This window comes from Cardiocondyla obscurior, linkage group LG28 (assembly GCF_019399895.1).
Source record: "Cardiocondyla obscurior isolate alpha-2009 linkage group LG28, Cobs3.1, whole genome shotgun sequence".
Classification (NCBI taxonomy): Eukaryota; Metazoa; Arthropoda; class Insecta; order Hymenoptera; family Formicidae; genus Cardiocondyla; species Cardiocondyla obscurior.
In genome coordinates, this window is record NC_091891.1 from 770,543 (window position 1) to 783,421 (window position 12,879).

At 34.1% G+C, this 12,879-nt stretch overlaps 4 protein-coding genes, 1 long non-coding RNA gene and 2 other non-coding genes across 10 annotated transcripts; 4 read left to right on the forward strand and 3 right to left on the reverse strand.

Annotated features, from left to right (window-relative positions):
• The first annotated feature begins 272 nt into the window (after positions 1-272).
• On the forward strand, positions 273-2,847 carry LOC139112315 (glyoxylate reductase/hydroxypyruvate reductase). The gene is made up of 7 exons (XM_070673285.1): positions 273-680; positions 760-843; positions 916-1,040; positions 1,237-1,426; positions 1,705-1,868; positions 2,133-2,423; positions 2,629-2,847. Exons 2-7 carry the CDS (start codon positions 764-766, stop codon positions 2,742-2,744), a joined length of 966 nt encoding a protein of 321 aa, XP_070529386.1. The 5' UTR covers positions 273-680; positions 760-763; the 3' UTR covers positions 2,745-2,847.
• Positions 2,848-3,086: 239 nt separating this feature from the next.
• Lamtor3 (Late endosomal/lysosomal adaptor, MAPK and MTOR activator 3) lies at positions 3,087-4,491 on the reverse strand. The gene is made up of 4 exons (XM_070673306.1): positions 4,377-4,491; positions 4,004-4,263; positions 3,603-3,830; positions 3,087-3,499 (listed from the first exon to the last, which is right to left on the reverse strand). Exons 2-4 carry the CDS (start codon positions 4,010-4,012, stop codon positions 3,362-3,364), a joined length of 375 nt encoding a protein of 124 aa, XP_070529407.1. The 5' UTR covers positions 4,013-4,263; positions 4,377-4,491; the 3' UTR covers positions 3,087-3,361.
• Positions 4,492-4,524: 33 nt separating this feature from the next.
• On the forward strand, positions 4,525-11,092 carry LOC139112300 (sulfhydryl oxidase 1). 4 transcript variants are annotated; one of them, XM_070673259.1, is made up of 9 exons: positions 4,525-4,757; positions 4,858-5,212; positions 5,390-5,642; positions 5,754-7,473; positions 8,708-9,494; positions 9,624-9,942; positions 10,204-10,341; positions 10,553-10,625; positions 10,848-11,092. In XM_070673259.1, exons 2-4 carry the CDS (start codon positions 4,918-4,920, stop codon positions 7,189-7,191), a joined length of 1,986 nt encoding a protein of 661 aa, XP_070529360.1. In that variant the 5' UTR covers positions 4,525-4,757; positions 4,858-4,917; the 3' UTR covers positions 7,192-7,473; positions 8,708-9,494; positions 9,624-9,942; positions 10,204-10,341; positions 10,553-10,625; positions 10,848-11,092. The 4 variants fall into 4 exon arrangements, with proteins under 4 accessions (XP_070529360.1, XP_070529357.1, XP_070529358.1 ...); XM_070673256.1 differs by having other exon boundaries at positions 5,754-9,494; XM_070673257.1 differs by having other exon boundaries at positions 5,754-9,494; positions 9,671-9,942.
• LOC139112319 (probable palmitoyltransferase ZDHHC24) lies at positions 7,627-9,680 on the reverse strand. The gene has a single exon (XM_070673291.1). The coding sequence runs from the start codon at positions 9,527-9,529 to the stop codon at positions 8,687-8,689; it is 843 nt and encodes a 280-aa protein (XP_070529392.1). The 5' UTR covers positions 9,530-9,680; the 3' UTR covers positions 7,627-8,686.
• Positions 10,415-10,481, forward strand: LOC139112471 (small nucleolar RNA SNORD18). The gene has a single exon (XR_011547390.1). It is a non-coding gene; the product is annotated as a small nucleolar RNA SNORD18 (small nucleolar RNA).
• On the forward strand, positions 10,711-10,780 carry LOC139112470 (small nucleolar RNA SNORD18). The gene has a single exon (XR_011547389.1). It is a non-coding gene; the product is annotated as a small nucleolar RNA SNORD18 (small nucleolar RNA).
• Positions 11,093-11,528: 436 nt separating the features above from the next.
• Positions 11,529-12,824, reverse strand: LOC139112333 (uncharacterized). Its single transcript, XR_011547365.1, has 2 exons — positions 12,628-12,824; positions 11,529-12,527 (listed from the first exon to the last, which is right to left on the reverse strand). It is a non-coding gene; the product is annotated as an uncharacterized lncRNA (long non-coding RNA).
• Positions 12,825-12,879: the final 55 nt, after the last annotated feature.

Sequence of the window (12,879 nt, forward strand, 5' to 3'; positions counted from 1 at the left end):
ATAATGACGATCCTACCGATCAACTGTTTGTCTTTTTTTCCTGATGAGCCGAAAATTGGTATCAAGATCATCAAAACGTATCGTCAACGAATGCAAGAAGAAAAAAATCCACAGGTTGCTTTTCATATTAGAATGTTTTATGATTTGTTTTCCATTATAAAGCTTCGATTCTTTGGCCTTAGCGTTTTTTCCTTCAGCTTCATGACTGGGAAGCATTTTAATTTCTCGAAGCGCGACATTTAAATCGAATTTAATTCTAAATTCGCTGATAATTTTATCGGTTTTATCGAGATAATTCACTTGATAACGTTGATAATATCTTTCACGTGGTCTTTGCCAGTTCGCGCTGCTCTCTGTGGTTAATTTTAGTAACAATTTCCAGTCTGTATTATGTTATGTAACTATATATACATCCATGATAAAATATATTGCCGTGTTGTTTTGTTCTCGTTACATAAACCGGTTTGTAGCGGTACTCTCGTAATCAAGCACGTCTCACTTCATCGAGCATTCGATACCGTTATTGAAAAGCAGTGATAGTAAATGAAGCCTTTATTGTTGCATTGAGCAACCGCTGGTTAAATCTTATTCAACGTTATTGAAAGCTGGCGTGACGGTAAATCGTCAATATTTAAACTGCTAAACGAAGATTTTTGTTCCAAGAAAATATTTAAAGATACGTAAGTACACAAACGTTTTTAACTACTATATTTGTCTTTATTTTGATTAAACTAATTATTTTTATTTTAATTGTTCTAGTGCAATGAATTCGCCGGCTTTACCGCGTGTTTTGGTGACTAGCAACCAAGTGCCTGTGGCTGGTATCGATTTGCTTCGTTCTAAGTAAGTTTAAATAAATTTAGAATATTTAAGAAAATTATATAGATTGCTCATTGTTTGTTATTGCTAATATAGATGTAATGTCACTATTATACCGGCTGGTATAAGCAGTCGAGAACAAGTTTTAGAAGCACTTTCTGACCAAGATGCTGTGTTCTTAGCTAGTCATCATCATGTTAACGAAGAATTTCTTGAAAGAGGTAAAAATTAATAAAAAATGAAAAAGGTTTATTAGAAAGTTTCTTTTTATTATTATTACTTATTATAATTTTTTTTTTTTACAATTCTATTTACTTAAACATTCCCAAGTAAAAATTGTTTGAATATTTCAAAAAACACGCTCTTAAAACTTAATTTTTTATCGAGCTAGGAATCAACTTATTATTTATTTTTCAGGAAAAAAATTAAAAGTTGTTTCGACAATGTCGGCTGGATACGATCACTTAGATGTCGAGAAAATAAAAAGCAGAGGGATAAAAATCGGGCACACGCCAGTAGTGCTGTCCGCTGCAGTCGCAGAAATGGCGATACTTTTGCTGTTATCTGCAGCAAGACGTGCTTATGAAGGTCGTCAAAAGTTGGAAAAGTAACTATCATTTTTTACAATTTATAAGATAAAAAAATACGTACTCAAAGATATGATGACTAAGATTAGATCTAAATAAAATCGATAAAGTGTTGCATCTCGTTCTAAATCAAATTTCTTTCTAGCACGCTTAATAAATATTCTCCATGTGTTTTAATTTTGTTTTATTCGAAACAGTTTATATTATAAAATTATAATATAGACCATTATTTTTTTTTTATTGTCTCGCTGACACCCTGTACAATGCAGTAATAAATATATACGATAATGTAATTAAGTGGTGAAACTGCTACGGGACCACTATGGATGCTGGGACAAGATTTACGAGGTTCTACCGTCGGCATCCTTGGTCTAGGGAACATTGGTCAAGCAGTAGTCAAACGATTAATGGGATTTGAAGTGGGACACTTTATTTATAATGGACATTCACGCAAAAAAGCAGGTATGCTCGCAACTTACTGAGAAAAAATTATATTTTTTTTTTCTGTTCCAACGTTTTACATATCTGTATTCCATAACAGACATATTTTATATATAATTAAATATATAAGAAATGTGTAATTTATATTTTTTATAATTAAATTTATAACATATATTTTAAACAAATGTTCAGTGGATATTTATAAGATTATTTTTGGGGGTGGATTTTTTTTACGTTTAACATGAAATGCGATCATTCTTAAAAAAAATAAGTAATATAATTTAGGTGACGAACTTGGAGCGACATTTGTATCTCTGGATCAGCTTTTGGAGCAGAGTGATTTTCTTGTAATTACGGTACCTCTAACTAACGAAACCAAAGGACTTTTTAACGATTCTAAATTTAATAAAATGAAGACAACAGCTGTCTTGGTGAATGTATCTCGCGGTCAAATTATCGATACCGATGCACTTGTGAGAGCTCTCGAAAATAAGAAAATATTCGCTGCCGGACTAGACGTCACCGATCCGGAACCGCTACCAAAAGGTCACAGACTTCTCGAACTACCAAATGTTGGTTAGTATATCAATTTTTATTTTAATGTTATTATTTTTTTTATCACAATATTGCATTATCATACACCTGAGTAAGATTTAAAAATTGATCGTGCTTTTAGAATTTGCAAACTCCAAAGAACATAATAAATATAGTATAATGTATCTGATACTGTATTATAATTTATATGTAATATAATATATTATTTATTTTTTGATAATTACAGAAATTGTGCCGCACTTGGGTAGCGCGACAATAAAAACTCGAACCGACATGGCAATAATTGCAGCACAAAACATTGTAAATGGTCTTGAGGGCAAGCCCTTGGTTCATTCTTTATAATAAGTCTTTTTTTCATACGATATATATTACATTTATTTTAAAATGTTATTTAAAACGATTGTTTTATAATAGACAATTTATTAAAAAAAAACTATAAAGTGAATTGCCTTTAAATATTTCTAAAATCTTATCAAAATCAATTGTTTAATTTATTATTATATTAAAATAAGGATATCTTTAAAAATTACACAAATACGTTAGTATTACTTTTAAAACTCAATAATCTTGTTCTTTTGTCAAAACTATCGATGCTCTAAAAATATTAAAAATTTATTTATTACTTATTAAATTAATACTACAAATTGGAGAACTAGAAAAAAAACCATTTTATAAAAAAAAATATCACGTACTTATAATATTTTATTAAACAAGAGGATAATATTCTAACTCCGAGTATACTTTATAAATTCTTAAGAGTTTTCTATACAGACTTATAACGTCACAAAATTATGTGATATTACTTTTCAAGATATACTCGTAACATTACGAACATATACGCACAAGTGAAAAAGTGGAAATGTCGGTCATTCCTTGAAAAAGAAATAGAATTATTTATGCAATTCACAAACTCACATCCAAACAGTCATTTATCACCCATAATGGACAACTGGTAACCATCAGGCTTCCACCACTGCATTTTTTAAACTACTTAAGATAGGATCAATCTTGTTTTCCAGTGACAATACATGACCGGTATTACAATTGTGACTAGCAATAAAACTAACAACCAGTGGCAACTTATTCATTTGAATTACCTGGAAGAACCAAACAAATTCTTAACTGAAAACAGTTCATTATCTAATATATAATTAAATTATAACATATATCAGTTTAGAATGTATGTTTCACATATTTTACCTGGTAATTACTGTACATGCATATAATAGTTTTGTTTTTGCCTAGTCCCAATTTACTTCCCTGATCTGTGGCCATTCCAAAAGTAGATAAGTAGCTTGCTCTCATAGCTAACTCAGGTGCCTTTTCAGTGGCTACAGATATAACAGGTACTCCATCCCTATCCGTGATTAATATGCTATGCAAACCTTCAACGTCGGTTAACAGTTTATAAAGGAACTTTTTCAATTCCTGTAACAGCAAAATATTAATCTGTACAATAGAGCAGTGGGCGGAATAGTAGAAAAATTATTAAAGTTTGCAATATCTGATTGCTACATTCAAGAAAAACAAAACGTATAACCTTAAATTTAGTGTTGAAAATTTTTTTAACAAATTTTTAACAGGAAATTGTTTAAACTTACGACGGTCATTTTTGTAGGGAAACGTGCACGAATTTAAAAACGACGGCCAAGCGATTAGGATTAATTACTTCGAATCCGCACGATCGTCGAGTGTTATCACCTGCCTGTAATGATAACCGTATCACGTTGCAGCACACGCGTTCACGATCGATGAGACCATAGATGAGACGTGACGGTTGCTACATACAATGTACTAGTACTACAAATTTCAATTCTCCAAGCTGTATTTTATTCCATTTGTGGTTTGACATTAACTTCCTCTGCAAAAAGTGACACGGTAAATAAAGTCAGAACTTCGCTACGTATTTTATCATTATATTATATTTTCTTATTTTATTTTCTAACTTCTTATCGCTATATCATTTATTTGTACCGTTAATATCAGCCGCTTCGTAGATAAAATTTCGATACGTAATTGTTACTTGTTTTCTTCCCTTCGACGTCTTGTTGTTGCCAGTTTTATTTTGAGTGCAAATAGTGTAATCGCGTTGCACCAGTGACCAGCGGAAGTGCTCCACGGAGCTCGGAGTCCTCGGTAACTCAGTGCAACTCGGTGTGAATTGGCCATTACATCGAGCTATGTCAGGTTATACTTTACAGCCGTGATCAGTGCCATGTATATGTGTAATATACGTAAATTACTTAATTAAGAAATTACTCTCTAATGTTGTGGTTGAATCGACGGACATTCATATCGCTCGTGCCAGCCGACTGGAACACATTTCTCAACAGATACGAGATAACACGTAGAGAGGTACTGCATCTGTGTGGCAGTTCTTTTTCACACGCTATCGAGTCTATTGGCGCTCTGCCTGCCGTATTTATCAATTATTAATAATACTGAACAATTATAGAAAAATCAAGCTGACTCATGAAGTGACTGGGGTTTGATTGTCAATTACTGGAAGCGTAAGATGCAGCAGCTAGAAGTAACAAGGATTATACTAGGATCATGCCTACTCAACATTTTTATGATAAACTGGAGCAGTGCGGCTGCAGCAGGCCATAGGAATCCGAATCAGAGTTTAATTATAGGCGGCCAAGGCTTGTACAACGCCAGCGATGACGTCGTGATACTGAATGCCACAAATTTTAAGACAACTGTTTATGGAAGTACCAGAAGCTGGCTGGTTGAATTTTACAACAGCTGGTGCGGCTTTTGTTACAGATTTGCGCCGACATGGAAGGCTTTTGCGAGCGACGTTCTACGTAAGTTAAATTATTTTTAAAAAATTATATAATATATTAATTAATTACACAGTGGTTTCATGGCAGACATTTTTTCGCGAATAAAAAAAAAAATAACATTGATTGCTCGCCCACTTTACTTTCTTTATTTGTGCGCGGACATATAATAATAAGACAAATAAAAACAATGTGTTTCAGCTTGGAACGATATTGTCGTCATCGCGGCCATAGATTGTGCCGACGACGACAACAATCCAATTTGCCGCGAGTACGAAATCATGCACTATCCAATGCTGAAATACTTCTCTATAAATGCACGCCCGCCGTCCTTGGGTATTGTAATAGAAAAGGGGGACAGCGTTGATTCGGTGAGACATAATTTAATTAGCAGGCTTGAAACGGAACAACAGGAAGGACGAGGATCTACATGGCCTAACATTGCACCATACAGGTAGTGTAAACATTTTTTTATAATTTCTAGATTTTATCTCTTAATACGATTTGCCTATGTTATCAAAAATACTTTTTTTTTTTTTTAATGGTACATCGCGTTTGTTCACAGAAACGTCGAAATAACAGATATTTGGAAAACAGCATCTAGCAACGTAAAACATTTCTTCCTAATTTTCGAGAGCACAGATTCACCCTTGGGCACAGAAGTCATTCTTGATCTTCACAAAATAAATAGCTTACAAATACGCAGAGTGACTTCTGATAATGAATTGCTATGCGTGACAAACAAGGTTACCAAATTCCCAACTTTGATAGCCTTTGGACGTAACGAGTCACAAAGAGTCATCAGTGTCAGAATACCGACGAGGGAAGGCGTTCGGCGAGCTATCAAGGATTATGTAATCGCAAGAGGCATAAACATCGACGATCTGAGTACAATATCGTCCCATAACACTATTCAAAGCGTGGAAAATTCGCATCAAACGACAGTCGTGAAAAATCATGAAGTAATAGAAGAACAATTGCAATCGTCGCGCAAGACCGATGATTATTTATATCAACTCGATTTAGAGAGTGCGTTGCATTACTCGATCAATCACGAAATACCTTTGATGAAATTGATAGACGGCGAGAAAATACAAGCGTTACAGAAATTTCTCACGATATTAGCGGGATATTTTCCTCTACGACGTAATAACGTGTATCTGGAAGTGATACACGACGTCGTTGACAAGAAGAATGCAATGACCGGCGAAGAGTTCAGCCAGCTGGCGAAAACGACGGAGGAAGAAATGTCGCCTGTGTATTCAGGCGCGCCTCGCCAGTGGATAGGATGCAAAGGGAGCACGGATTCATATCGCGGTTATCCCTGTGGATTATGGACCATGTTCCACATGTTAACCGTTAATTTTGCGTTGGAGCATAATAAAGCTTTTGTTACTCAGATCGTCTTGCGAGATCCTGCAGCAGTTCTTCGGGCGATGTACGACTACATCAGAACCTTCTTCGGCTGCGCCGACTGTGCCGCTCATTTCGTCGAGATGGCCGACAGGAATAAGATATTCGACGTACGCAGCAAGGACGAGGCTGTACTCTGGTTATGGCGTGCGCACAATCAAGTGAACGCACGACTGTCGGGCGACGACACGGAAGATCCAGCACACAAAAAGATACAGTATCCCGCGGCCGAGCATTGCCCAGCGTGTAGATACGATAACGATAGCTGGAACGAAGAGGAAGTTTTACGGTATTTAAAAGCCAAATATAGTTATAGCGGTATTAAGTTGGAGGGAATCAGCGATATTGATAACGTAAGTAATATGAATAACGGTAATGGCTCTAGAGTAAGACCAGAAAGACTCGCCAAAGAGACGAATTACGCCAAGTACGTCACGGCTTTCGGTTGGGACCTAAATATATTTGATATTAGCATCTGTGTAGTACTTTACGTTACTTCGGCCGCAATACTTGTGCTAGTATGCATAAAGTTTGCTGTTAAAGGGACATATAAAAAAAAGAGCCACATTAATTTATTGTCTAAAGTATAATTTTTTTTTGTATTATATGCAATATATTTCTAGGTCACCGAGTCTCACTCACTTGAGTTGAGAAAAAATAATTAATTTTTTAGGTTGTGATAGCTTCCAACTATAAAATGCTCATTCCAATAAGTAGAAAATGCATTTGGGTAAATGTAATTTGAGAATCTTTTTGTGTTAAACCAGTGACACCGCTAGCGAAGTGATATTAACAAATTAATACTTTTGCACATTATGTCAATTAAAAGTTTTCTGACAAAAACAGCAAGTACAAACTATAATATTTTCAAGGTGAGCAATATATTTCGAGATATTACGATATATTCTTTTAATATAAATTAAATTATTTAATAATTTCTGAAACTCTTACGTTTTATATTATTAATTCGTATAAAAAGTAATTTCTATAAAAAAAAAAAAAATAACTCGCTTTTTTATCCTAAATTTTATTCTAAATTATCCTACCAAACGATATAAAAATATAAATGTATGTCTGATATACAAATGATAAAACACATTCAAGTATTCAATGTCACTATATATACGAAGAAATATTCTCATCGTGCTGTGACGCGACGGAGTGTATGCATCTATAATTCTCATAAAACCGTGCGTTATCAAAGACAATATAATATAACGTACATTACGTGTGTTTAATGTTTCTTTGATGCCGAATGTGACTTGACCGAAATAATTTTCTGTCGGTTAGGTCTTCAGATTAAGAAAATAATTATATACATAGTAACATAGTAACTGTTCACATTTACCGAGATATTAAGTAAAACAAGATGTGAAATTGCAAACTTAAATAATGAGAGGGATCTTATAAGCATTTGGATATGATTTAAGTCACAAATGTTTATACACTGATAACCGTTGATTTTTTTATGGATATTTAATTTGTAAATAGGCACCCAAGAAAAATTCATTCTTCTTTTACTGATTATATATATACATATATATATATTATAAACCATTGTCTTTCTTATGTACAGTTTTCTAATAAAATATAATGTACAATTAAATGCATAATTATATAATTAAATCCTTTGTTGTGTGTAGAAATTGAAATTGACACATTTTGTTAAATATATTTAAAATTAATTAATTTTTTTTTTCTAAAAATAAAGCAGAAGATAATTAAGAAAAATACAAATTCGAAGTTTTTAATTCATTTAACTTCAACATAAGAAACAATGGATACATTAATGTAATTTTAAATGTGCTAAAAAAAATATTGTGACTTATACATGTAATTAAATTATACAATACTACTTATTTGGTATAAATCTTGTTTACAATTGTGATATAGAATAGATGGTACACTTTAAAGTATAATTACTTCAAGTAATATTTTTTTCTTTGATTAAAAAAAAAGCATAGTCTTTTAAGTAATAAAATCTTCATTTTTTGGCCATGAAAGGTAACTTTACTTTTAGCACAGATAAATTCTTTGCCATTTTACATTTCACAGTTTAAAAAGCGTCATAATAATCACAGTAATTTAATCCGTTTTTGAACACAGGTGTTGCCAAGAAATTCCATCATGAGGCAACTGAGATTTAATATAAGGAAGCAACCATGTCAAATACCACCGTTCTCCAAATACTTCCCTAATATTGTCCTTCCAACCCATATCGTATGTAAAATCCTTCTTGTTACTCTCATTACCAACAATGCCTCTGAAGATCAAGCTGAAGTGATAAATGCACAATACTGCAGTATATAAAGTACCAACTGCTGACACAACATACAGCAGCAAGTAGAACTGGTCCATAGAACTGTCAAATCCAAAGAAAAAAATTGCTACGGGAAAGACCATCTTGACGATCGACATTGGGAACTCGAAGGGTATCCTGTTCCAGATGAAGAGACTGCCGTAGCAAAAAGCGTACGCTGCGCCGAGGAACAGGTACCACAGGAACATGACAAAGTACCTGTGATTGTAGTAGCCCACGCAACAGCCGGTGAACACGCAGTGGTGGTCGCGCTTGAGGATGCAAGTGTCACAGACGTTGCAGTGCCAGGAACGCGGTGGTGCCAGGCATTCGCAGGTCGCACACAGCCGCCAGCCATCCGCCGCCGTCGCCTTGCTTACCGGCACTATGCAACCGTCGGTGCTAGTGTCGCACAGTACCGTGTACGTGAAATTACCTACGATGTTGAGCATAATGAAGCTGCCGAGAGCGAAGTGAAATATGTACACCGGGCTTTCGTCGTCGTATAGCCCAGGCAGCACGATCCACAGCCCGAACCAGTACATGAGAGGCGCAATAATCAGGACGAACGCCATCGACAGCAGATCGCTGAAGGTACGTGGCCATATTTTTCTCCGGATTCTCATCATCGCGCCTCTCCGCTCTCGGCGGATCACATCAACTTATTGAACTTACTCCCACGATTCTATACAATTTTATAGCCGTTTGTCTACTATTCTTTAGAGATACCGTTGATGCTCACGTTAATTCGCGCCATTTTGAAACTACAGCCGGTTTCATCGGTAACTTCGGTTTCTCGGCCTTCTATAGTACGCGTGATCAGCGATGCCACCTCAAAGAGGCATACAGCACGTTCGCTGCGAACGGTTCGCAGAATGGGTGAGGGAATAGAGGGGATACTTACCGCGGTCACCGCGTGCGCATCGACTTCCGCTTATATTCCATTTCCTTCGTATTCGCTCGAGGTACTTCATCGTTCGTTCGTCGTTCGCTTGGGCAAGCTTCTCTCCTCCATTAAAAATTGCAGAAAAAATACAAGATGGTAAGAAACTTTTATTTCTACATTTGTCGATACGTCGCTGTTTAGCGCCGCATTTTTCTTTGCTAACCGTAAAGTATTCAGTTCTTAATAATTCACCAAAGCTTTGCAATTTTTCGGTCGCCCCCGACCACGTGTCTTGGATAAGAACGCATTTTCTCTTTTTCTACGTGATACTTTCTACTCATTTATTTCAATGATAATTATATATCGTCGTACATATTCTGATATAATACAGCTTTGTAAAATATATTCTGTTTTTAGCTCAAATCCACGTAAGCTTTCATTGAACAAGTGATGTGACTCGACATCGTAAGAAATGCAACTGCATTCTATAAAATGGCCCATGTAAAAGGAAACCTCGAAAACGATAAGCATCCATAAAAATTTTGGAATTTTTAGGTAACTCGTCGTCTTAAAAATAGTTATTGTCCATAATTTTGTACAATATTAATATATTTTCTATATTTTATCGTAATTATGATGAGGTTAGGTCCGTGTTACTGAGACTAATGATTATTATTAAAACCTTTACTGATGTTTTTATAAAATGTTATTTTATAATCATCTTTGAAATTTACAGTTTATTAAAAAAAAAATTATATAATTTTAGGAAGAAAAGCTAATACATGGAACAACTTTATTAATACCAGCTAAAAAAGGATTTTTCTTTGTCAAGTAATACAGTAAGTAATACATCATTTTTATTAATATTATTAATTTTTTTGCATTATTATTAGTTTTGCTTAAAAATTTAAATTTAATATTTTTTATTTATGATGATTATAATTGGTCCGTGTTTCTGAGAAACAATGATTATTTTTATCCAATTACTGATTTGTTACAAACCTTTATTTAATAATTATTCTTTAATTGTATAATTTTTTAATTGACAAAAATTGTTACAGGGTGATAAGCTGCATTAAAATAACATCAAATCTGACGATTACACATGAGCAGCCAAATTTGACGTATTCGTTCAACACGATCTGTTTATTAAAGAGAAAAAGAGAGAAAAAAACAGGTCAATTATTTGTAATGTATTTGATAGTCTTATGATTATAACTTATTTTGTATAATTAAAAAATAGCATAATAAGCACTAACATTATATAGTTTAACCAAATTTGTTAATAATAATTTTATTCTAAAAATACCGTATTAAATCGAATCGATTGGTTCTGTCGCTTACCTTACTTCCTTCAGCGAGAGTATACTTTTATTATTATATTAATTATATTATAAGATTACGACAACGTTCAATATTCTAATAGAAATTCTAAAATCTATGATTTTTTCCTTCTCTTCTACTTAAATTTATATTTAATTTAATATACAAAAAAACAATCTACATTAATTTCAACTATAAATGAATTTGTGACTATCTTCGAAGACTTTTCTTAAGGCAGTGACCTAACTGATCGAGAGAGAGTGCTGTTTTACCGATTTTCCATACAGAAGCAGAATTTTCCGAATCAAAGTATTCTTTGACTTTGGGGTATGGTCCTTTGCCTTGTAATTTGAACTTTGACCACTTGGTGTCTACGACCTTAAACGACGTACTGATTTAATGGTGAAAAACTACGAAAGTTACATTGTATAAATCCTTTATTACGTTTTATTTTTATGTTACAGAATTTTTATCTCGAGGATTAAATTTTGTACGGACAGAAAAATTGATCATCAAGTTTTACAATATTGCAAATCCAAAGAATTTGTTAAGAATACAAGTATGGTGTTTCTCGACAGTGCTTATGTTTGTTTTACTTCGTATATAAGAGTGAATCACAGATCTTAACATCGGATCCCGGTGGGGATCTTGTAGTCTGATATTGGTCAAGAAAACATAGAGATCAGTCTTCCAACTTTGCGGGCCCATTATCTTTCAACACGGAGGATCTTTAATCACAATACGAAGTAGAAAGAAGGTGGTTGCTAAAATTATCTCTTAGACCGCGTAAAAAACGAGATAACGAAGCAACCAAACCGTGATTGAATTTAATCCGTGTCAATTGAAAATAGAGGCCAGTTAAGATCTTGCAATTACGATCAAAATCCTTGCTTACACCAACAAAAAAAAGCATAGCCGATGAAGGGGGGCTACAATGTCCTCCTTTGGCAATTGATTGTTACATTGCTCGAACTTGTTCTTCTCTATCCCCCTTTAACATGGGGCCGTCATGAGTCTCGGTCTAGAGAAGACCTTGATTTTCAGTGGTTGATTTCATTCAAGTTACATTCGGGCGTAACCTTGCACCTAGGTTATCTCTGTATGTAACTCCCGCACTTTTCCATAACTTTCTGTTTCATTACAGTAAAGTTAAGTCATTAGTTCAATCTAATAGTATGTCCAAAAGAGAAGTAAAAGATGGTTGAGCTGGTACATGAATCGAGGTCTAGTTTGACCCATTGCACCATAATAACGTCGACTACAATTTTTTGCATATGACAAACGTAAAAAAGAAAATGATTTTAATTTTTTCTTTAGGGCAAACGATTTTTTGGCTTCGATTGGCGCCATCGTCTATTGTGCTCATTCATTCGCAGCTTCTTCTTGGCAGCCATCATGAATCTTTCGTGAACAGTGAGCTGTAAAAAAAGTGATAATTATATTTTACGAATTATCATTATAAAAACATAATTATAGCATATAAAATATAATTTATAAGTAGTAGCACGAAATACGAACCGAAATTTATAGTTTGAAAATTATATACTATTGTATATGTAACGAAATGTGACAAATAGATAATTTGATAGGTTGTAATATTTCACGTGAACTCTCAATCCTCTTGTATTTGGCTTTCTTTACATGCAAATATATAGGATAAATTTACATGAAATATTTTCGCTTGCAAACGAAGTAGTTGGTAGCGTTAGTAGCGTCTTTCCGAACGCACCTTATGGATACGAGGGACATGAAAGGGCTCGAAAAGAGGTG

What these genes read in the sequence shown, in the direction of transcription:
- LOC139112319 (XM_070673291.1), bottom strand. Translation starts at nt 9,529, where the DNA reads ATGATGAGAATCCGGAGAAAAATATGGCCACGTACCTTCAGCGATCTG.
- LOC139112315 (XM_070673285.1), top strand. Translation starts at nt 764, where the DNA reads ATGAATTCGCCGGCTTTACCGCGTGTTTTGGTGACTAGCAACCAAGTG. An exon ending in GGTCGTCAAAAGTTGGAAAA is followed by an intron (nt 1,427 to 1,704) that starts GTAACTATCATT and finishes AATGTAATTAAG; the next exon opens with TGGTGAAACTGCTACGGGAC. An exon ending in TCTCGAACTACCAAATGTTG is followed by an intron (nt 2,424 to 2,628) that starts GTTAGTATATCA and finishes TGATAATTACAG; the next exon opens with AAATTGTGCCGCACTTGGGT.
- LOC139112300 (XM_070673256.1), top strand. Translation starts at nt 4,918, where the DNA reads ATGCAGCAGCTAGAAGTAACAAGGATTATACTAGGATCATGCCTACTC. An exon ending in TTTTGCGAGCGACGTTCTAC is followed by an intron (nt 5,213 to 5,389) that starts GTAAGTTAAATT and finishes AATGTGTTTCAG; the next exon opens with CTTGGAACGATATTGTCGTC. An exon ending in CCTAACATTGCACCATACAG is followed by an intron (nt 5,643 to 5,753) that starts GTAGTGTAAACA and finishes GTTTGTTCACAG; the next exon opens with AAACGTCGAAATAACAGATA.
- Lamtor3 (XM_070673306.1), bottom strand. An exon ending in GCATGTACAGTAATTACCAG is followed by an intron (nt 3,500 to 3,602) that starts GTAAAATATGTG and finishes TGGTTCTTCCAG; the next exon opens with GTAATTCAAATGAATAAGTT.